This window comes from Xyrauchen texanus, chromosome 30, assembly GCF_025860055.1.
Source record: "Xyrauchen texanus isolate HMW12.3.18 chromosome 30, RBS_HiC_50CHRs, whole genome shotgun sequence".
Lineage (NCBI taxonomy): Eukaryota > Metazoa > Chordata > Actinopteri > Cypriniformes > Catostomidae > Xyrauchen > Xyrauchen texanus.
Window position 1 is genome coordinate 11,420,302 of NC_068305.1, and position 25,609 is coordinate 11,445,910.

The 25,609-nt window shown below is 38.0% G+C and overlaps 1 protein-coding gene across 1 annotated transcript; it reads left to right on the plus strand.

Moving 5' to 3' along the window:
* Positions 1-234: 234 nt before the first annotated feature.
* On the plus strand, positions 235-25,609 carry LOC127624376 (potassium channel subfamily K member 10-like). The gene is made up of 7 exons (XM_052099172.1): positions 235-406; positions 6,304-6,686; positions 15,071-15,188; positions 20,610-20,770; positions 23,142-23,334; positions 24,213-24,355; positions 24,726-25,609. Exons 1-7 carry the CDS (start codon positions 352-354, stop codon positions 25,374-25,376), a joined length of 1,704 nt encoding a protein of 567 aa, XP_051955132.1. The 5' UTR covers positions 235-351; the 3' UTR covers positions 25,377-25,609.

Genomic DNA, 25,609 nt, shown 5'->3' on the forward strand with positions numbered 1-25,609 from the left:
CGCGAAGCGCTCCGATGATGCCCTCCACTGTTTACTTCTCACGCAAAGGGTCTGACGCGAGGAAAATGGTGCAACTGGCAAAAGGCGGAGTGATCTGGAACTCTTAAGTACCACTAAGAGACAGAGGCAGAATCGTGCCACTCTAGCAGCATCTCCTTATTTCTACCCGTAAACCGAAAAGAAGATGAAGATGTATGTGTGCTTGCGCTCGTTTACCTCTCTGTCTCGTTTAAAACCAGTGTCGCATAGGAAAATCGCTGCGTAATTTAACAGTTAAACCTCATCTACTGAATTTCTTTCTTCGATGTTTTAACAAACGCGTTGACTTCATGAATTAAACTGCAATCCAAAATGAAATTTCCAACGGAAAACCCAAGGAAACCAGGGAACTGGAACCCTCAACCTGGTAGGTAGCCTACATTTCATTTCCAAAATGTATTTTCAATTGCACACATGCGTTATGGTTCATGCTGCATATAGACCGAAGTTATAATGAGCATAATGAACCATATACGCGCTCTGGCAGCCAAATGTCACGATGAGTGATTGCATGTGTTTGCATTCTCCATCGATCTTAAAGAGTGATACCCAATTAAACCAATCAAATACACTTTAACTAAGATGCGCAACATAATAAACATATAACTACATTTCCCCAACAGCTGTGAATGTGGGATACCAATGGGTGGTGTAGTTTAATGTGATCAGTTTTTAATGCATTAGGTCTGCTACCTCTAATAATGGATCTAATTGTGGGCTATCTGTCTAAATGCATCAGTGAACCTTCTCATTAAGATTCAGATCCACGCGTTTCAAACAGGACCTCGCTTGATGCGAGAGAGGTCTTTCACCGGAACACAAATCACGACGTGAAGGAGAGGATCTTGTATGATGCTTAGCGCAATAGTTTAGTTTGGTGGGTGATGAACAACTGCTGGAGACGTCTGTATATGAGAAATTCAAGGTTGGAGTGTACATAAAATCTCCTACAGATGTGCATCAACACGAGCGTCTGCGAGTACTACAGCCGTGGCCAAAAGTATTGGCAGTGACATAAATGTTGTGTTTTGCAAAGTTTGCTGCTTCAGTATTTGTAGATCATTTGTTCACATGTTTTTATGGTATACTGGAAAACAGTGATAAGCATTGCATACATTTTAAAGGCTTTTATTGGCAAAAACATTCACTATATGCAAAGAGTCAATATTTACAGTGTTGACCCTTGTTCTTCATAACTTCTGCAATTCGCTCTGGCATGCTGGATATCAGCTTCTGGGCCAAATCCTGACGGATGGCGATCCATTCTTGCCTTATCAGTGCTCGGATTTTATCACAATTTGTGGGCTTCTGTTTGTCCACTCGCCTTATGAGGACTGACTACAGGTTCTCTATGGGATTAAGATCCGGCGAGTTGCCTGGCCACGGATCCAAAATTTCAATGTAATGATCTCCGAGCCACTTCATTATCACTCTTGCCATGTGACATGGTGCTCCATCATGCCGGAAAATGCACGGATCATCACAAAATTGCTCCTGGATCATTGGGAGAAGTTCCTCTTGCAGGACGTTTTGATACAATTCTTTATTCATGGCAGTGTTTTTGGGCAGAATTGTGAGAGAGCCCACTCCCTTGGATGAAAAGCAACCCCACACATGGATGGTCTCAGGATGCTTCACTGTTGGCACGACACGGGACTCATGGTAGCATTCACCTTTTCTTCTCCGGACTGTCGATTTTCCAGATGTCCCAAACAGTTGGAAGGGGGCTTCATCAGAGAAAATATCTTGTCTAGAAAATGTCTTCTGCTGTCCAATCCTTGTACTTCCTTGCTGCCCTTCTTGACACCGTCCAAAAGTCTTCACCTCACTGTGCATGCAAATGCACTCACACAATCTGCTGCCAATATTGAGCAAGCTTTGCACTGGTGGTGACGCGATTCCGTAACCGACTCCTTATGAGGAGATGGTCCTGGCGCTTGCAGGACACTCTGGGACATCCTGAAGCATTCTTCACTGCAGTTGAACCTCTCTCCTTAAAGTTCATGATGATCCAGTAAATGTTTCTTTCAGGTGCAATATTCTTTGCAGCAATTTCCTTGCATGTGAGGCCATTTTGATGCAAAGCGATGATGGCTGCACATCTTTGTTTAGAGGTAACCATTGCTAACAAGAACACAATGATTGGAAGCACATCTTCCCTCCTTTTATAGCAAACAGTCTGCTCTTATAATCCAATCAGAATGATAAGAGTGATTTCACCTGACTAGTACTCGTTCACAATTTCTCAGGTGCTGCTGACATGATTAGTGAAATTATGTTAGCTGGTCATTTTGTGCCTGGACCAAAAAACAGTGAAATGTGGGTTTTTGTGATAAAGTTAAATTTTTTTGGCCAATGAAGCTTTTTGCAATTATTTAAAATTCATCTGATCACTCTGCACAATAATCTAGAAACAATGTGAATGAACACCACAACAACTGAAGCAGAAAAATGTATGTCACTGCCAATACTTTTGGCCATGGCTGTATGCAGTGATGCACAATCAAACATGAGAGACACTCACACAAGCGTTTCTTAATATGTTGCAGGAACAGTTCTGACAAATCACACAAATCCGTTGTGCGAGCATTTATCAGCGATGTGGTAAACAACTCAACCTGTTAATTTACGAACTTCCAGGATATTGCAAAATTACTTTCATATAGGCTACAAACACAAACATTTTAGGATAAATACAATGCAGTGATTAATTATTAAAGACATAACCCTTTTTATAATCCGTATTTGGAAGGACAAACGTTACTTTTGAATTGTCATTGACGTTAAGTACTGCTTGGTCATACAGCTTGTTTTCCAAACACATGAAAAATGGTGTAAAATAATAAATCGAGAGGTTTCAGTTCAAAAATGAAATGCTCAACCATAATATTTAGTATTAAATCTTAGCTATCTGACTTTCTGAGCACTTTGTTCACAAATGTATCCTATAAAAAGTCTGTAACAAAACAAACAGACCCAACATTTCAAAGAAAAATCAAACAAGGATGTGAGAATGTATCCCTGTCCATCATGGCAGTATAGCGAGTAGTCAGATCCAATCATTTTGAAGTAAGTGTGCTCCAAAGTCTGAAAAAATCAGTGTGTAATTTTAAGAATGTTACAACTGAATTTTTTTTTCTGCAATTTAAAAAAGGGTTTGAATCTAAAATATTTTTTTTTTTTACTATTCAAAGCTTATGATTGTTTCCATAAAATTAATAGTTGAAAATACAATTTTGACACTACCGAAATAATCACATCATTAATGAAACTTTATCATACAATATGTAATGGTATATGTTTCAGTAGTGACAATTTTAGCTAATTTTGAGCATAACTCAAAAATGTTTGGGTTTTTGGAGTTTTAATCTTAAATGTTATGTTTTGTGTATGTGCAAATGTTCAAAGCTTGTAATTATTTCCTTAAAATGAGACTTTGAAGATAAAATTTTGTCACTGCTTAAAAAAATAATGTCACTACCGAAACAATAATATTAGGGCTGTTGATTTAACGCGTTAATTCTGTGCGATTAATTTTCTAAAAAATTATGCGATAATAAAATCAACACAATTAATCGCAATGCCCCCGGACTGTAATAAGGAAGATTCCTGAGAAATTCAAGCTTGTAGTACCACCTGTTTACTCCAGAGGGCAGTAAGTGAAACTTCAGCTGTATGAGCAACACACAGTTTATACAGTGAAGAAAACAACCAGACAGCACAACACAAATGTGCATTACGTTCTTGCATTCAAAACACTTGATGGAGCTCAAATTCGAACTAAGGGATCTCAAGATGTGTTCTAAGTATTAAACTATATTTAACTTGACACAGTCACCTAAAAATGTATGTTTATGACGCAACGCACCCGAGACGCTACACAAGCATGTCTGACGCAGGTGTAGATTGACGGATCCATAAACAAGCCCTCATAATAAATCTCCAACTGATTGACAAATTCACTTGTGAAATGGATTACTGTGAACTGTATGCCAATGATTGACTTATGATCAATAATATGGTAGTAAACAATACATTGTAATCTAAAGCTGCTTTTTGTATGGCCTTATCAATGATTAACTCTTCTGCTACAAGAATGTAATGCATTTTAATTATCTGAACATTTTCTATTTTATATATATATATATTTAATATTTAAAAGATAACTATGTATAATTATTTCATCATATAGGCCTATATTGAATTATTGTTATATGAGGGGCTTTCTCAGCAAATGTTTGTATATGCGATTAATCGCGATTAATTAATCGGGACACCATGTAATTAATTTGATTAAACATTTTAATTGATTGACAGCCCTAATTAATATATGTTGCGGTATTGACAATTTTAGCTAATTTTAATTTTAGCTAATTTTACCATATGATTATTATATTTTAAACAGCCGTATCTACATAAAAAACAGAATATTTCAATTAAAACCCCCTAAAATTGAATTGAATATGTGTTTCGGTATTGACAATTCATAATGATACACACTGACTTTAGAGTACATTAACTTCAAATTATGGGATTGAACTACTCGCCATACAGCCATGATGGGCAGAGATGCAGTCTGAATTCTAGGTAAAAAATGCAGGAGTGTGACTAAAATCAGGCTCAAGACTAAAACATTTTGTGTTTCGGTTGTGACATAAAAATGGAGGACAACATTTTTTAATATAGTATAATTATTTAAAAATGAAACCATACATAGAATCTAAATAATTTCCTTTAACTTTAAAATAAATTAAAAATATATTTTAAAAAACAACATTGGAAAATATTACAAAAAATTCTTAAGTATTATTTTGAGATGTTGAAATTTAAGGGTGAGGGTTTGGGTCAGCCTCCTCCTAATAGAAAGTAGAGCAGTTACTCACCTCAATCCGGGTGGCGGAGGACACCTCAATCCGGGTCTCAGTTTCTCAGTCTCCAATTCTGAGACCGTCAATCTGTGCATCTTATCACGTGGCTCGCTGTGCATGACACGGCTGAGACTCCCAGCATGTGGAGGCTCAAGCTACTCTCTGTGATCCACGCAAAACTTACCACACGCACCATTGAGAGCGAGAACCACTAATCGTGACCACGAGCAGGTTACCCCATGTGACTCTACCCTCCCTAGCAACCAGGCCAATTTGGTTGCTAAGGAGACCTGGCTGGAGTCACTCAGCCCACCCTGGATTTGACTCCAGGGGTGCTAGTCAGCATCAATAGTTTATTATTCTCTTAATTAATGCCTTGGGTTTTAGTAGATCATAACATAATCTCATGACATATCTAATATCGGAATTCATATATATTTGTTTAATAGTTATTTTTATTGTAGGACCGCAGTTTGCACCAATTTGGTGGAATGGCCCATATAACCCATACATACTGTATATATACTGTATATAGGCCTATATGTGTGTATATGTTAGTATTTATAAGGCATAATCTACAATCTAGTTTTTTATGAAACCGCCCAATGGAGACATTACAGCTTCATTTTCTTCAAAACTGCTTTGAAATGGTGTGTGTTGTGAAAAGCGATACACAAATAAAATGACAACTTGACTTTAAAAGAAAGAGGAGGAAAAATTATTTAAGGCTAAATATGTGCTTCCTCCCATTAATGCATTCTTTGGTTTATTGAATATAAGGACCGAAAGACTGGATCAATAATTTAATTATCACCTCCTCAAATTGACTGCTATTTTTCAGATTGTTTGTTATGCATTGCTATATAATTGTGCTTTGCAATGTTTATAGATTTGGTGGAGATATCTACAGCAATATAGCTTAATATTGCTCCACTTTCTGCTGCTTTCTACTATAATGGATTTTCTGATAGCCCACGAAAGTGTGTGTGCAGGCATACAGTATGTGTGTGTGTGTGTGTGTGTGTGTATGTGTGGGTATGCAGCAATGATCGGATGCTGCATTTAGGTCCATTACCTGTGAAAGAGAATGCTCTCTCATCTACTGTGGTTACATTCATTTCTAATCTTCTTTCGCAAAAAGAGAGAAAAATGCAGAAACCATGGAGCAAAGCAAGCACAAAACTAAAACAGCAGAAGATAGGTAGGAAATAATAAATTATATTTCATCATTTTGATTGTCAAATTATACCAATAGCTTTTATCTGACTTATTGGACCAGTTTTGTCGACCATGAACTTCTAATTTGAAAATGTCAAATTAATACTTCTTAGCAGTGATTAATGTGACATAATATAAATGACATAAACTTATAATGTGTCTTGCCTCTTTACAACAGTGCCAGTGCAAACCAACCTGGTGCCACCAAAGAAAGTTCAGCCCGGGATGTTGCAGTCCAGCTTGGTTCAGGCCAGTGTGGCCACCATGCAGAACCCAATGGGCTGCTCATTACCTCGCCTTTCGGTCTCACGACCCGCCAGTATGGTGGCCAGCATGGAAGGAGTGGCAGACGGCTCAGCCCTCCTCACAGTCATGAAGTGGAAGACTGTTCTAGCTGTCTTTGTGGTGGTGGTAGGGTACCTGGTCGCTGGCGGTCTTGTGTTCCGAGCCCTGGAGCAACCATTTGAGAGCAACCAAAAAGACACCATCACCTTGAAGAAAGCCGCCTTCCTGCAGAAACATCCCTGCGTGACCTCTGAGGAGCTGGAAGAGCTCATCAAGGTAAAAACTGTTGGTTTTCTGTGGTAAAGCTCAGGCAGTGCCCCTAGTGGATTCTCAGATCTAGTGTAACAGTATAGCTTCATCGATCTGACTGATAACGTGAGCTTCACTCATGCAATAGACCAGAGGGCCAGCGGTTGGACAATGCTAAATGGAGCAACAGACGAAAATAAATGTAAAAGAATTCAAAGCAGATTGCAAACCACTTGCTGTAGAGTTCAAATATTTGATGAATTGTGCTTATAATGGCAATAATCAACCTGTTTTATAGTGTTAAAGCAATGTGTAAGGTCCGTTCTGGTCTTTAACAGTTCTCATATACCGGGACTAGGGTTACGTAATATGGCCTTTCAGAAATGCTTTCAACAACTATATGAAAGAGATTTATGTGAGGTTAACACTGCAAACCCTGCAACCCTTCCATCTCTGGTATGTAGCTTGGGAGCTTAGTAATACATTTCCATCAGCCTTGAGATATGTAATGCAATAAAAAATGATTTTTCATTCCTGCAAAGCTAATTTACTCAGTAGACTTACAATTCCCCCCTCTCACATCTAGAATGTGTAAAGAGTTAGCACAAGGTTTCTGTTGAGTTCATTCCTAAGAGTTTACACTGAAGAAGTGCTTTCGCCAAAAATGGAAATTCTGTTGTTATTTACTCACCACCATGTTGTTCCAACCCTATATAACTTTCTGTCCTCTATAGAACACATAAGGAGACATTTTAAAGAATGTTCACTCTGCTCATTACACACAATGAATCCTGTCAAGCTCCAAATAGGATAAAAAAGCACCATAAAACTTCCATAAGAGTAGTCCATACTGCATGACTCACATGCTATATTCCTAGTCTTCTGAAACGTATGGAAGGTTTATGTGAGGAAAAGACCAAAATTAAGTTGCTGTTTACTGATAATCTTTCCCTCCACAAAAAAAAACCCCAATGGGGTTGGGAGTCATTGATGTCAAACCTGGTGAAGTTTGAATATGCAAATGAGATTTGAGTGTCTTGAATAGGCGATTGAGACTTTTCATTGTATGGAGAACATTTTTTTAGTGGGAACATCCTTCAAATACTATTTGTTTGTGTTCCACAGAAAGAAAGTCAAACAGATTTTACTGGATAATTTTCTGTTTTGGTTGAACTTATCCTTTCACCAATTTAATTAACTGTAATTTAGTTACCATAAGTTTGACTTCTGCTTGATCTTGAATCTGCTTAATCTGAAGTTCCAGCATGACTCTCTGACCCCGTTTACACCTGATATTAAGATGCATTTCGGTTGATCTGATCACTTGTGGTCAATGCTAAACACAGGTCCAAACAGGATCTAAAACGTTTATCATCAGATCACAAAAAACACATAAGTACATGCAAAGTAGTCAAAAATGCATATTACCACATCACATTTGAGGTGGAAACACTAATCTGTCCTGAATGTGTCCAGGACAGTAGCGAAGTGTCACCCCTCAGCTGCCAATCAACCACTGTGCTAAAACAAGTGTTTTAACTTTACCAGTTACGTGATGCTTTAAAAGGAAATAACCGTCCAATCCAAAACAGCGGATACATACACAAACACAAAGACTTAACACATCTTCTTCAGTGTCTGATATCAACATGATTTCAACAAAATTCTCTCATCATCTACTCACCCTCATGTCATCTCAGATGTAGATGACTTTCTTTAATCTGCTGAACATAAACAAACATGTTTAGAAGAATATTTCAGCTCTGTAGGTCCATACAATGCAAGTGAATGGGTGGCAACATTTTGAAGCTCCAAAAGCTGCATAAGGGCAACATAAAGGTACTCCTGATGACTCTGATGGTAAATCCATATCTTCTGAAGTGATATATGTGTGGGTTAGAAACAGATAAATAATTAAGTTATTTTACCTTCACATTCACTTTCTCCCTCTGTTTTTGGTGATTCACATTATTCATGCATATCGCCCCCTACTGGGTCAGGGAGAAGAATTTATGACAAAAAATGACTCACCCACACATATTATATCATGTTTGCAAACATGGATTTAACAACTGAAATCATATGGATTATTTTTAAGCTCCCGTTGTGTAGATTTTGGAGCATCACAATTTTGGTACAAAGTCTTGTACTGTATGGACCTACAGAGCTGAAATATTCTCATAAAAATCTTAATTTGTGTTCAGCAGATGAAACACATCTAGGATGCCAGGAATCATGAAAATTTTGAATTTTGGGTGGACTATCCCTTTAATACAGGTGTAAATGGGGTCTCTCGTACACCCTCATACAGACTTTCACTTCTTTCAAATTTATTATAGGACAGGTGGAAAATTCAGGTTCTTTTCATGCTTGGAAGAAGCATTTTATTTGTCTTACCTGGACGGATGGCGAAACAAGTGTTAAGAATTTCTGTTTACAATTTATAATAAGATTATATATGTTCACTTTTTCATGCATTAGACATCATGAACTGATAATGAACAATAATAGACCTTACTATTATTAATTATAATAATAAGACATTTCCGTCTTTTGTACAGAAATGTGCGGAAATAAACTGAAGCAGAGTAAACTAATAATAACAATTATTATTGCGTTTCCACTTTTCACAAGAGGAAAGATTCCACATTTTTACTGTCACTCTTTCAGCAGCTCTATTAGAAATACCGTCACAGCTATGGCAACTAGTTTTCTTATTTATTTTTTGAACTAGTAGTATCTCAGAGCAGACCTGGACATGATTGAATTCTTATAAGGAAAATGGAATAGTCTGTGAATTTATTTATTTCTTTTTCAGAAGAAATTGGGAAATATAGTTTTTCTGAGTGATGAGAGACAATAATGTTTGGTTCTATCAGGGGACATATTAATAACTATTCTGGGGTCAGAAGAGAGTGTCCTAAAAAACAAAATAACGCATCCACATATCCATTCATGTCCACAGGGTTTCAAATACTCCACTGGTTGTGGAAGCCAATAGCTTCAGAGCTGTTCAGAGCAGCCAAGGACACAATGCACATGATTTATAAAAGCTTGCAGAACCACATAAATATGGCTCAACCAACCGCAATGCTTTGTCAACGTCAAACTCTTCTGACAGTTTAATTATTCACTTGTTTAAGTACAAGTTTAAGTAAAAGAGTGGTGGTGGTGTAGTGGGCTAAAGCACTGGGCTGATAATCAGAAGGTTGTTGGTTCGAACCCCATGATCATCACCATTGTGCCCTTGAGCAAGGCACTTAACTACAGGTTGTTCCGGGAGGATTGTCCCTGTAATAATTGCACTGTAAGTCGCTTTGGATAAAAGCGTCTGCCAAATGCATAAATGTAAATGTAAGTAAAAGCTACAGATTAAAGTCCTAAATCAGTAGTCAAATGGTGTAGTGCAGTACCAGTTTTAATAGAGGTCTAAGCCTTTCTAACTGCAACATTTCCGCAGGTAACGTCAAACAAGTAGACATATAAAGTCAGCACAAACTTGGAGTGTTACAGCTTTTACTTCGACAACAATAGAAACATTTACAAGCTTCAAAATGAGCCTGATGTCATGGTCTAAGTCTGTCCCTTTTTTCTGTAATATTCAAAAATGAATGGTCGTGCATGTATTACAGTACATATGGATTTGACTATTTTAATATGATCTCGGGGAAAAGCATGTTGTACAGTAAATTTGTATTTTTTTATACAAATATAAAATATCATATCACATAATATTAACTTGATTCATTTAGGTTATAAATTATCTTCCATTGGTTGTACAAACTGATAGTCCTGTTCTTAAACTCATGCCTTAGGTCAGGCCACTGATACAAAAAGAGGATTTTTTTTACAGTGTTACACTTTTATTTGACTCTGGATATTAAGGTGGGTTATATGAGAGAGAGGGGGGGGGCTTGAGAGACAGAGATAGATTATGGTTTTAACACTAGTCTTTGTTAGTGTGGGTTTGAAACGAAAACACCAAGGACATCTCTCCCAAGACATCCATGAGAGCTGATGCCAAGAATGACTTAAGTTTCTCTGATAGATGAGCGGAGATAATCGGCCAGCTTTGCGGATAAAGAGCAACCAAGCCTTAAAAGCATCTGCTGGGGAGTGAGTGATTCTTTTTGCAATAATGGGGCTCCGTCAGTAAGGTGGGTAGGGCAGAACATGAGGCCAGCCCATCACAATACTCCCTGGAAGAACTGAGCATTTTAATCAATACTACGAAACCCTAATTAAATCTAGAACCAGCAGCATTTAAAAGCATTGTAACAAAACACCATTTTTAAATAGCCCAGCAGCCTCACTGATTCCAGAAGAGCTTGAGAGAGGCTGAGATGACAGCTGCTTCCTGACAGCTTCTGTTGTGTTGTATTGAAGCTTCTCAGAATGTTTTTTGTAGAAGTTGCAAGACAAAGAAAATGTAAAACAGATAAGCAGTGAAAGACATAACATGTGCTTTTGCTGATTGTCCATGCTGCAGAGCATAGATGATTCAGATGGTTCAGGCTTGCGGTGTGTGGATTAGCTGAGAGTAAGCTGATGCTTTTTCTTTCGCACTGCTCAGGCTGCGGGCCATACATATGTGCTGCAAACTGGCAATGATGCAACTGGAGGTGAAAAGTTTGAGTAAATGCCAAGGCACTTCCAAGAGCTGTATATCAGACAGAGCTTGTACACTAACGCTTGTGCATTAACTCTCAAATTGTTTTTTTTTTCCCTCTGGTAACATGGCTATGTTTCATCTGTGCTTGCTTGTAAATGTCCCATTTCATTTGCATTTCATTTCATTCCATTTGTAATACAATGAAGAGGAATGCATATTTTATAAACTGACCCAGCCCTACCGACCCCAAACCTAAACCTAACCATCAGTAGAGTAACAAATGTAATGTTAGAGGGGAAAATGCGATCTTAGAATCATTGATTATGCAAACGGGATTACTTCCTGGTTTCAATCCAAGATCCGAATCCATAGACCATATTCACGCTAGCGCCATCTTTGATTTTTATTGGGAATGACAATGAGGCTGTTAGTGATCGACTCACCATCTCTTCAATGGCACAAATGGTTTAAAGCTATATAAAGCTCCTAGATCACATCTGATTCTCCAAAACTCATGTTGTCTGGAGTACTTTGTATACTGAATGTCCTTGGACAGTTATTTTATCAATGCTTTGTCCGCTGAATGATCCAGAAACACTTTAAACAGCAGTACAGCCCATTGAAGAGACTGTAAGTCTATTCCTCACAGCCTCATTGTCATTCCAAAGATGGTGCTAGTGTGAATATGTTCTATGTCTCCCACTCTGCCGATACAACATGCTTCCGGAAACACCACAAGGGAAGGTAAACATGCTTGAGCTGATGCAAAATTGTCTGATGGAAGATGCCGCTTGTCAGTGATTTGGCATAATGTGTCTGATCCTAGGGTACTGGAACTCTCGAAAACAACATGCCGACTTCCAGTGTGATCATGTTGATGTAGAGTATTTACCTATACTGCGTATCTATATTGTTATATGGTATCTTTATGATCTATCATAATGAGATTGAAAAAGTTCCAGTTGTAGTTAGCTGGGCACCTACTAATGTCTGTGTAGAAGGAAACATTAATTTCTCTTTGCAATCATCTTCGCACCACCTTAAAGGTGGTGTAATACCATCTTGTAGTGGACACAGGAATGCCACACATCTTGGCAAGTACAATTTTATTCAGATCAGCTCAGAGATGATATGGAAGAAAGGCAGTTGGTATTCAGAGAAGCACAAATATTTATACATGTTTGGCTGAATGGGATGCAAATGAGCTTTTCAAGCAGTCTGTGCTGAGGTAAAACTCAATTGCACTGAAAAGTCAAGAACCTCAAATTATTGGGGAGAACTGAGATCACCAAAGAGTATTAATTCCAAGGTATATTGCTTTGCATTCTTGGATTGAGAAAGAATCTCATGCCATATGATTAGAATGTAGCTTCTATTTCAGTTTCTTTTAGCTAGAAAGATACTTCTGTAGCTTTTCATAAAAAAAAAAGTGTCATCATTCGTGAACTTTGTTACTTTGTACAAAACATATATTTTCTTCTGGAAAATAGTGACTGTTTTCAGATAGATTTCTTTGAACAGTCCCCTTATCTGCCATTGGTCAGCCAAACAAATAGTCCCAACCCAAAACTCATGCCATTTGTTGAGCAAATGTTGCTTTGTCAGATTCGTTTTGATAGTACCACAGTGTTTAATGTTGTCTGGGAAATGGACTTTCAGATGGCTTTCTTATAGTTGACTCTGCATTTTAAAATCACTGTGAGGTGACTTGACGAGCACAGGTTTTCTTTGGTGTGTTGACGTATTTCCTACTGAAACAAGGGCATGACATGACGAATAGCACATCCTTTTTTTTTTTAAAATTGCCTATACTTAACCCCTTTCAGCTTGACAGAGTGTTTCAAAATGCATGTTTTAGGGGCCATTCAGACTTTGTCACATTGTGTCTTGCATGGAAAAACTAGACGCAGTGCATACTGTAATAGAACGCAGGGTTCTTGAGATGCGCATACAGCAACCAAAAACCCGATGCTCCTGCATGAGATGCTAAAAACAACTGGATGTGGTGCAATGGTCAAATACGTCCATCTAGCACACTTTTAAATATAGTATAAAAAGAACTGAATAAGCGTGCTGACGGACACAAAACATGTTCTGCTTTGGTCCCTGGTGCTACGAGACACCGATAAGAGAGCAAGATGCAACCACCAAAGACCTCATCGATTGTGCTTGGCACATACTGTATATACAATTTTAATGCACAGTTTTTATTTTTTGCATTTTTATTTTAAATCTTAATTTGACAGTGTTACAATGTAAGCGTAGGCTGTGTTTATTCCTTCTCTTAGCCATTTGAAAACGTTGTCCTACTGTGTGAGGTCCTGCCCTCAGGCTGCACCTGACTTAAACTTTGTGTTACGTATCCAGTCTAGACGGACAGACTGTGAATCTGCCCTTGTGTACCTGCCCTACAGCTGCCCACATGCTCATTCCTCATACCTGAGCCGCTTCACGTTGATCTCGGTATAGTACTTCCACCTGCTCTCCGGGGCTTCCTGTCGGGCTGAGTGACCGGTCTCTGATCCTCCCTCTCTATTGCATTTCATTAATGATACATCTGATCATCAATCACCCATTAATGCTACACAGCTTGTTTGGGTCATAAGTCCTCAGTAGGATACCTTGAACATTACCTTGAGTTGTTCATCAAAAACAACTGTTTGCTTCACAAAGGAGTCTTGTTCGTTTTGTTTGGAATTCTTTCAGGCATCACTAAGGTGTCGTAATGTATCACCATGTTTTTTTGTACTGCCCAATTAAATCAGTATACCTTTAAGTGAAGAAAAGTGCAAAAGAATGGCGTGCAGTTAGCTGTCTAAGAAAATATGATTGGATTATACTATAATAAACATAACTGATCATATAATATAGAACTGTGGTCACACAGTTGCACAAAAGACTAGGTTAAAGATTAAATGCTTAATATGAAGACTCGAATAAGATATTTGTAGGATTATTTTCCCATTTTTAATTTTTTTAAAAAACAATATTGTATTACGTGGCATACAAATATCATGGCAATTCAAGTTACTGTACATTAAAGGAAATCATGAGCACTCACATGAGGTGACTCAAGTAATATCAATAACCTTATAAAAGCTGTTTTATTCTACATGGGGCAGGGGTGCTCTCATGGGGTCTGCCATTGTAGAATCACATGACCAGCTGAATACTACTCTCTTAATCTCAGTAACCGTCATGTTATTGGACACTTTCACTCTTGGATTAAATTAATCATGGCTGATTGTGAATAGTGAATTTCTACAATGGCATCTGTAACTGAAAACTATTGATTTTGAATTATGCTGCATCCACACCACTAGGTGTCACTGTAAGTCCAAGATGACACAAATAAAGTTACTGAGTGCACCTTTAAAGCAAGTTACATTGTTTTTCAAACAGATGAGGTTTTAAAGGTTAATTCTCTATAAAGTTGTAAATCAACAAATCCGACCCCTACCCTAAAACAAAACCTAACTGGTAGTCATAAAAATCGAATGTGTAAAAATCAACCACCATAAAATGAAACATAAAACCAATGTGTCAACTCGTATGCCTTTTGCATATGAGCGCATTGCAAGTGCAACACTCTATCAGTTGAGTTACTACACAATATAATTACACTTAGACAAGCTTCTAAATGTAGTTGGATATGTAATGCAGTTGTTGAAATATGTTGGCTTGATACCATATTTTTTATTACCAGAGAAAATGATCTGTCTCTGGAATGAATTATAAATTATAGGAATGATATTCCACTCACGTAAATGGCCTGAACTTCAATCTTATCTCTTCCCAGCACTCTGTAGATGCAGTAAACGCTGGAGTGAGTCCTATCGGAGACACATCATACAACTCCAGTCACTGGGACTTAGGAAGTTCCTTCTTCTTTGCTGGAACTGTGATTACAACAATAGGTAAAATAAAAACGCATCACACTAAGCACAAGTCTTCTTCAAACCACATTAATGTGGATAGTTCCAGCTAAATAAAATGTGTTTTCTGTGTAATGAATTTATCACATTTTCAATCAATATGCCAGACCACGTAACCACCAATCAATAAAAAAAAACTCAATTTATATGCCATGGCTGAAACTCGACCTGCTTCAGCTGTCATACAAAATGAAACAAGTAATGCTTTCTGCACAATTAATCAATTTTCTTGAGAACATCAAGCTACAATTCATAGTCTTTTCAAGGAGATTAAATACATTGAAGAAAAGATCAAATTTGTAAAGCTTACAATATATTGTTAAAAATGCGTAAAGTCAGGCATCCAAGGCTCAGCATTCCACTGGAGGTTTGATGTAATGCATTTGAGTCCATAAGCTGCTCGCTGTGTTACCTGCCAGTGTCTGTGATGGATTGTTTTAAAACGCTATTGTGCAATACAGGTTGGTAGTTAAATGCTGACAGGACTCTCAATGTCATTTCGCATTGGCTCAGCCATCCAGCTGGCAACGGACAAAGGCAAAAACAAGATTAGTTTTTACACCTCAGTAGCTACAGCTCTGAACATGCTCTCAGTAGACACATACTGAGGCATGTAAGGTCCCCATATTAGGTGCTTTACCATCTATACACAGCAAACCTGCAGAGTGTTTCTGGCAGGGAAGCACTGAAATTAATAGACTCATGAGGAGTTATTCTGCATTTATATCCATCATGATAAAACGAGGCTTACTCAAATGACAGAATATCTATTCTCTATGGTCTGCATCTCCATTCTAATTGTTTGTAGTTTCCAGAGGGCTTTCAAGCCAAGTATATCTAAATATCTTACATAAGGAAAGAAATCATTGTTTTGGTCTGCATACATTGTAATTGATAAACTGTATACATTTATGACATTTAAAATACAACCTGCCCTGATAAAAGGTGACAACATGCCCTGACCTGACTGTCATGAAAAATACCTATGTCCTTGGCAGAAATCTGCCTTCATAATATAGTTGACCCTTGCCTTAATGTATGCCAGTGTGGTTTATGTCAGTGGTGGGCCGTGCGTTAAAAGTCTAAACCTTCAGCGTGATTCATGCCATTAAAAAAACACAGTTTCACAATGAATAAGACACACTATGCCTTTGGGAATCATACATTATGTTGCAGCTAACTAATAATACCAATTGACATTTTAAAAACACGTCCACGCACGAAAGCCAGAACTTGATGCGACACTTAATGCTCAATCAAGCCTAATTTTAACTGCAGCATGACTGTTTTGTGAAATGAACTTCTCTCACAGAAATTCAAAAATTATAATTTTTCATATGAATCTACCAAGGAGGTCTATAATACCTGGAAAAATAATATTATTTGTGATGTAAATGTTTACATGGTTATGCTGCGTTCCATTAAAGTTGGATGTGGGATATTCCTACTTGATATCTCTGATCTCCAACCATAAATGCATTCCAATCCCCCCTCCCATTAGCTTAGCAGGGGTTTTACTCTCATTAGAGACGTCTCCTAGCAACCCAACTGATAAACAATGCTGCAGCGCTAGCATTTGTGCTTCAGGTGTACGATTATCAAAAGAGATTATAATGTTTTATGCACCTGTTTCTGCAAGCGTTAGTGTAAAGGAGTTCAATAGAAAGGAGGAGGCGAGAACCGGCTTGGCAATATAAATAATATTTTAATAAAAACTTAAACCAAAAGACAAACACACACATGACGGACATGTCCATAAACTATCTCTCTCTCGTCGCACCACCGTCTGCCACAGTTAGTTAAACAAGCTTTAATATCATGTAATGTGGAATTGAACTCATTTATCGATATTACTTAATAAAGTGAATGTTTATCACTTACTTTGTATATCTCCCTGAGTGTCGACATGTTTGTGTGACATCATGCCCCTGCATCTTGGTTGAGAATTTCTGCACGAGCCTACAAGTTGTAACTCTGATTTAAAGAGGCATTCCATTGCACTTTTCCTAGTAGGAAGTTGTCAAATCTGACAACTGAGTTGAATGGAACGCAGCACTACTTTTCAAAACTTGATCCGGCACTGAATGCTCAAGCAGCCTAATTTACATGTAGAAAACTCCTGATGTTGCTATAACAATGTAAAAAGCACTTACCATTTTGCTTGAAGTGAAAATCAGTCCTCCTTTCCTGATGAATAAATTAAGCAATCACACGGTCATGCAGAATATCTTGTGTTTTTAAATCCTTAAGGATCTCTTTCTCAATGGCGATAGTGGCAGCAATGACAGTCGTCGACTCAGCAAGATGTTGCGCTCTTCGCTTTCAAATTACGTCACTTAAAGCATGATTGCGTCACTCAAGACCAGCTAGAAGGCCTTGACCAGGACATATCCTAAAGATCACACCCACCAAGAACAAATAAATCAATCTGATTGACTGATGAATCTGACAATCTGACTTTAGTTGCTCATTCACATGCACTGTTGAGGGATTCTGAGGAAATTCTGAAGGCCTTACGGGGTGGAGCTCAGACTCATGCGCTGCTTCAGCATGCGACTTGTGACACCGTTGTCACACTTCGCTTGTAAGCATCAAGGAATACATTCTGACTGGATAAACTTTTAGTTTTTCTCTATTTGTTTTTAGATTAATTAAGAGTGGAAAGCAATTAAAAATACATTAGCAAAAAGGTGATTGAGAATGAAAGTGTCACGATCCCTTGTCATCTGCACCGTGTTTCATGTTTCGATCCCTTGTTGTCTTGCCCCGGGTTTTCCGTTTCACCCATCACCGATCATATTCCATGTCACGTTTTCCCTGTTGTCCGCCCGAGTCTCACTGTCCTTGTGTAAACTACACTTCCCGTCTTTCCCGGCCCTTCTCTGCGTTATTGTCCGCACCTGTCTGTTGTTTTGTCATTACTGTGTCTCTTTATTTAAACCCTGCTGCTTCCCCTTCCCTTTGTCGTTCGTTGGCATTTCATGTCGATTCCTATGTTCTCTCGTGGTTCATTCGAGGTTACCCCCTGCCTTTCGTGGATGTTCGTTGTCTATGCCCCTAATTCCTTCCCTTCGTTTATGTTCTTCCTGCCGTGTGTTCTTTTATGTTTTAGTTTAGTTTTTCCTAAAAACTTTTCTTTGTGTTTATGATTTATAAATAAAGCCGCGTTTGGATCCAAATCACTCGTCTGCCTTCTCCTGCTTCCCACAGCCGTGACAGAAAGGATGAAAAATATGTATTTATTTGGCATGTTAGGCCAGCAGAGCACGCTTTGCTGGCCCTGGGAATTCACCACTGGTTTATGTTCACTTGTTTTCCCGATAGCTATAACAAAAATTATGCTGATACAAGTAAAAATTTTGGAGGGTGAAATTCACAATTCTATTTTAAGACATTTTGAAGTGTTCAAAACCATCATACCTGTCACGTTCTGTCCCTAGTGGTCTTCTTATTTTTCCGTTTTATGGCGGTTGGCAAACAAACAATAGGTGCATTACCACCAGTACTGGGCTGGAGTGTTGACCATTGATGAAAAAAACCCTATTACCTTCTAAATCCTATTAAACAGTTTTACCTTTCTTAAGTATCTCATTAATTCATTATATATTTTATTTATTCTAACTTATATCCATATAAATTATATCTATACATACTTAAAAGAATATCATATAAAAAATCTTGTCTTGAGGATCTCCCACTAATAAGTCTTGATAAAGCAGAGAATGAATCTGAGCATATCACCACATTCACTGGCCGAGTGTCCTCCATCCACCTGATAGCTAACAATATCGCTACCATCTCTGTTGAATAAACTCCTATTTGGTCAGATACTCTTTTACCAGTTTTAACTTGAAAATGTGGGACATATACAGTGGTTGAAGCTCGACCTGTTTCAGGATCTTTAGATCCAACAGTGAAACTGATTAACCATTGCATCCTTTGCTATTACTCTATTTTTTTATCATTAATCATTTCTTGCAGATTAATATCTAATAATGGTAAAGGGAATAGCCAAGGTGAAATGGGTGACACTACTACTGTGGTGCTCACTTCTACATTTATTATTCCACATGATTGGGCATTGCTTCTTCTGCAATGCTTCAAAACTTCTTAGATTGGCTGTCTCATATTCCCAGCATTTTACCAATTCTTTTTTAATTGGATGAGTTTCATAGTGTCCTTTTACTGTAATCCAATAAGACACCATTAACTTTAGTCATCTAATATCAGTTCACTCATTTCTACCTGTAAGGCAGGAATAGGAGAAGATCTGAGAGCACCACAACATATACGTAATGCCTGTGACTGAATTATTTCTACTTTCTGCAGCAAAGTTTTAGACGCAGACCCATATGCTATACATCCATAATCTATAGTTGACATAACTAATGCACAATATATTCTCTTCAATCAGTGACGCCTGGCACCCCAATCCACCCAAGCTAACCATCTTAAGATATTTAAAAAAAACATTTGTATGTGAATTTCAAATGTCAGTTTTGTGTCTAGCCATACCCCCAGGTATCTTATCACATTCACATGTTCTAAGGGTTTGCCATATAGCTGCAATCATACACTAGGACATTCTCTCTTTTTTGAAAAATAAATAACCTGTTTTCGACCCATTTATCAGTCCATTTTTCCACCTCATTAATTGCACTTTGAATACTTTTAGCCACATACGAAATATTCCTCCCTCTCTTCCACAGTGCTCCATCATCCGCAAACAGAGACTTTTCAACTCCTGCACCAACCTGGGAAAATATGTAATTAATCATACCATTAAATAGGATGGGGCTACACACTCTACCTAGAGGAGTACCATGTCCATATAATATGTTTTGGAATACGATGATCTCACCCTGACTTGAATAGATCTGTCTAAAATGAACTCCCTCATGTTTACCTAGGATTCTTATTTTTAAGTTTTCCCCTGGACTACATTTCCCATGGTACACTGCCCTCATCAGCCATCTGTTCCCCATCATCCTCACCTATCTTCCATTCCATTATTAGTTCCGTTTGTGTATAAATGCACTCTTGTTTTATTCATTGATTGTCAGTTCTCATCCGTGTAACACTTGTGTTAGTATGAATGTTTATGATACGCCACGTTGTTTTATATCTTCTTCATCTTCATTAAAAAGCCTGCAAATTGATCCATTGCCTCTCCATCACTACCACAATACGTGACAATACCTCTACCAGAAAAAACACACATTTGCACAATTGGACTTTTGACAAATTATTATTGTTACTGAAATATAGCCCTTGTGACAAATTCTTCGTGTGACAACTAGCCCCGGTTCCCACTGTACAGTGCATGACTTGACATATTATCTCTATTTTCCCCTTCAGCTGCATCTAAACTCCATCACCATCTATCTCTTGTCTTTTTTTAAGGGTATGGTAACATTGCTCCAAGCACAGAGGGTGGGAAGATTTTCTGTATTCTATATGCAATATTTGGCATCCCACTCTTTGGCTTTCTTCTGGCTGGTGTTGGAGATCAACTGGGGACTATTTTTGTGAAGAGCATTGCAAAAGTGGAGAAAATGTTCAAGGTAAGTGAACTGTGGGGTACAATACAAGGGTTTATTGTCTGTGTAAAGGGACCTTATTCTCATATCCAGGCTCAGACAATGGAATTCAACTGTAGCAGGGTAAACTTCTATAGTGATGAATGGGAGATAAATATTGTTTTTGTGTTGCTATTTTCTCCAACAGCAAAATAAAATCCAATATTATGTTTCAACAACTTTCTAAATGAGGAAAGAAATATAGAGAGTTGGATTGCGGCATTCAGAAGAGAGAAATATGCCAAAGTTATGATGATTCCCTTAAGGCATATGCACACTTTGGTGTGCAACTCAGGACACGTGGTTTGACACACACGTGTCCTGAGTTGCACTAATTACTGTCACTTTATAACTGTCTGCTACCTCAATAACTGCTATGTGCATAGAACATTATCTCATAGTATGTTATGTTTACATTTTAGAAACTGTCATCTTTTTGCACTACTGAGTACTGGTCGGCAGCTGCACTGTCTATTGTCCTGTTCATTGTCAGTAATTTGTTGTACTGTCCCGTACTTTGCACATGTTTGCACGTGCACTTTATATAGGTATATATAGGTAGTTTATATAGGTATTTTATTTCGTTGTGTAGTCTCATGTGGTCCTATGTTGGTCCTTTGTTGTTTTTATGTAGCACCATGGTCCTGGAGGAACGTTGTCTCGTTTTGCTGTGTACTGTACTAACTGTATATGGTTGAAACGACAATAAAAACCACTTGACTTGACTTGACTTGACACTTCATACTTAATCAAAGAACGAACAGGTGTGACATCATTTAGAACTAAGTTTGGCAAAATCAAATGTGTTTTTGAGTTCATTTTGTTGATTCAGTAACAACTCGCCAGGGCAAAATTTCAGAAAAACTTCGTACTGGCAGCAAAAAACCTTTTTAGTGCTTTTGGTTCACGGCACCTACTTTGTGGCTCACAGATAATTTCTGTTCAGTCAGATAAGATCAGTCAACATGAACACACCTGCATGCAGTGTTATTAGTGAACTGGTGCCAACTAACCTATATCTTTTTGATCATTCACGTAGGCATTTTCCAAGAACATGTCATGCAATTGTTTTGTTTGTTTAGTTAGTCTACAAAATGAATCAAATCTACTCAAATACTCTTATGTGTCTATTCACTTATGTGCCATCTGTAGCCAAAAGCCACTCACACATCTGCCATTTATACATCCGTTTTTGCAGTAGCATCAGTGTCATCATAAATTGCAATAATGGAGTGTAAGCGGCGTGTTTTATGTCTGTGTACAGTGTATTAGCACATTAGCGCAATAAATGCAAAAGGTAAACCTGACAAATTACGAATTTTCTACTGCTTTTACAGCACATTATTTTCTGTTTCTTTTACTGACCTTGTACCTCAAAACGCCTCCCACAGCAGCGTGGCTGGTGTCAGAATGTTTTCAAACAGTATATTGTTGCTCAGCTGTACTGATTTTCTTTTTGACTCTCAGCTAAAAACATTGTGTTGCGTGTGTGCCAGGGCCTTTAGCAGCTGTTTTAGAAACCCCCATAGCAGTAGCAGTAAATCTATTTTTTTATATATTTTTTTATAATTAATGCAAGGGAAGTATAACACAAAGTATATGTTATAAATGTACACTAAATAATAATAAGTATTGTTATATATGTCATACAAATAGCTCATCATACAAATAGCTTAATTATAATTTAGCTTCTGTATAGTAAGCTGGGATAGAACCAGGCTTTGTTTGGTCTCTCTGATTTTTTAAATTTATTTATTTTGTTATGTTGTGTCAACTGAACAATTGACACCTAGGTATTCAGTAGTGCAACCCATTGAGCAGACTGTATGTCTATCCTCCACAGCCTTGTTTACATTCACAAAAAATGAATATGTCGTCTACCATGAGGTACCAATTAATATTCTTGTCTATTAAGATCATTATTATGTTTATAATGGTAGAGTATGCAAAGTCATCTCTTTTCATCACTTCGTGGGAGCCATTAGGAAGGGATATTGCAGCATTGATTTGTGATAGGTTGGTCAGATCCTGCACAGCAGACCTGCTGGACCTGTAAAAAAAAACACACTGTGGCTCCCGATACCAGCAGGGCCCAACATGCTGTGGCTGTAGCATCTGCAATAAGGGTTGAGATCACACCTCATTAGAGCTAATCAGTCTCCTTCAGATCGTCACTCGGCCCTTCAGAGAGCTAATGAACACATGCCACCTTTAAGAAGTCACGAAATGTCTTCCCGTGTCACATGTGGCTGTTGCTTGCAGCGAAGCTGTGCTGTGTCTGTGACTAAAAATGGCTTTCAAACCATGTTTCTTCATCTTTCATGTTGATATTGCTTTGTATTTCATCCCCTTTTAGCGGAAACACAATCAGATTAGCCAGACCAAGATCCGAGTGACCTCTACGTTGCTCTTCATCCTGGCTGGCTGCATCATCTTCGTCACCATACCAGCCATTATCTTTAAGTACATTGAAGGATGGACTGGGCTAGAAGCAATCTATTTTGTGGTTATCACCCTGACTACTGTTGGCATTGGGGATTATGTTGCAGGTAGGTACAGAATGTAAATAAAATAAATCTTACTCAAAAAATTATGCTTCACTAGAGGACAAATCAACTGGCCAGAGGTTGCCCATTCATACCATAATTAGATTTGTTGGACATCTCAGTTATGCTTCATTAACTCTTATGTATGAATTTAGTCTTAAGACAATACAATAAATAAAAACAGTACTCCATAAATAAAATTAGAAACCATTGAGACAATTGTTGAAATACTGTACAGTAAGGTGATAGAGTTGCACAATTAATGTGGTTTGCATTGCTCAGATAATTTGGCCTTCAAAGAATTTGATGAGAAATATTTGGGTTCATCTTCTCTACACTTGGCATATTTAGGCATGGTTTGAGACATTGTTGAGATCTCTTCTCTTACTGTAGAGGAGACATGTGGGATTACTATGTGTCTCTTTCTTAGGAGAAACATCTGAGAAGCATGCTATTAAAGCAAAAGTCTCTATTTCTCTCTCTCTCTCTAGTGATTTTTCTTCTCAATGGGTCCACATCACATTTATTTCCATGTGTCTCCTTTCAAGGGACAGTTTAACTTGCTTTTGGTTTGCTTTAGTAGTCAAAATGGATGAATATAAGAACAGACATTATTTACTTATGCTGTTGATTGAATTCCATTATAGATTTTGTTTCCATTTACTACTTGAGTAAAACACGGTCCATATAAATGCATTTTATTTTCTTTTTATTGTTTTTGTGCTTTTAGACACCAGGCATTGACAGAAACTGATTGCTGTTCTCAGTAAAATAGCTTAAAGGGTTTTTTTTCTGTATGCCTCCAAAAAGTGTGCTTGTAGAGCAATCAAATGCTCCCTGTACTTAAATGAAAGTGTCATTTATACCTACATCTCTTCCAGGAGGCAATAGAAGAATAGAGTACCGTAAATGGTACAGGCCGCTGGTGTGGTTCTGGATTCTGGTTGGACTGGCTTACTTTGCTGCAGTTTTGAGCATGATTGGAGACTGGCTGAGGGTTCTTTCTAAAAAGACAAAAGAGGAGGTGAGACCTTTGTTAGCATTCTATGATTCCCTGTGAAGTCAACAAAGACAACTATAGTATATCAACACTAAAACTAAGGAAATTGGCTTTAGAGTTTTCTAGATGTAGATTATCAAAAGAGGATTTAAATTTCTTTTAAACTGTTTTCTCTAAATCTGAGTAAAGTCGAGTCTAACCCATTTGTCTAAGGACAGATCATACAGTAGTCTAGACCTGATTCAGGGTTTAACCAAACAATACTGCCATTTTGCATTTGCATGACCATAGAGTTGACGTTTTCTACCGCACATTTGATAGAAAATTTCAAGCAATTATTTGAATGGACAACCAAATGCACCCAGGTTCATTAAGTATTTTCATTATTTTCAAGGTGGGTGAAATCAAGGCTCATGCAGTTGAGTGGAAGGCCAATGTTCGAGCTGAGTTCCGTGAGACCAGGCGTAGACTCAGTGTGGAAGTTCATGACAAACTTCAGAGGGCCGCCACTATTCGCAGCATGGAGCGCAGGCAGTTGGGTTTCGATCAGCGCACCCATTCATTAGACATGTTGTCTCCTGAGCGTCGAGCTGCTTTCAACAGCTTGGATGCCACCAATTTCAAGACATCCTCCCAGGAGAGCATTGACACAAAGCTCAACAACCTCCATTTACGAGTTGATCATCAACAGAGTGACCCAAGCCAGGCTTACTCTGAAGATAACCTTTTCAACCGCCTTGGTTCTGTCACAAAACTAGCCAAGCGGAACAAGAACAAAGAGTTGAGGAAGAACATCCCAGACGACAGTCAAAAAGCCTTAGATTCCTTTGGTTGTAATAATCCCACAATGGATGAGGAGAAGAAAGTGGCACTTGAAGACGAGGAGCTTGAGAAGGAGGACAACACTAGTCTGACCAACTTGCCTCTCTTTGTGGAGATCCCCAATTTACAAAATGGATTCATGCCTCTTCCGCCACAGGCCAAAGTGGAAGAAAGTGAGACAAAACTTGAACACGGAGACTTCCATATGCAGATGGAGCCCTAGAAAGAACAAAGTCCTAATAGGAATAGTGGTTTAAAAAATAATATATACCGAAAGTGCCTTGTTTAGCCCTTACCCTGAGCTGAGATTTGAGAATCTCAATTTCTGCTGTTCATTTTAACTGTTCACTGTGTCCTGATAACTTGATATTGTAATATAATTCAGTAGCAACTGAAAGAAACCTGTTTCACTTCTTCAGACCACTGAATTAAAATAATTGTTGTAACCTTGGAAAA

What these genes read in the sequence shown, in the direction of transcription:
- LOC127624376 (XM_052099172.1), top strand. Translation starts at nt 352, where the DNA reads ATGAAATTTCCAACGGAAAACCCAAGGAAACCAGGGAACTGGAACCCT. An exon ending in AAGTGGAGAAAATGTTCAAG is followed by an intron (nt 20,771 to 23,141) that starts GTAAGTGAACTG and finishes ATCCCCTTTTAG; the next exon opens with CGGAAACACAATCAGATTAG. An exon ending in CATTGGGGATTATGTTGCAG is followed by an intron (nt 23,335 to 24,212) that starts GTAGGTACAGAA and finishes CATCTCTTCCAG; the next exon opens with GAGGCAATAGAAGAATAGAG.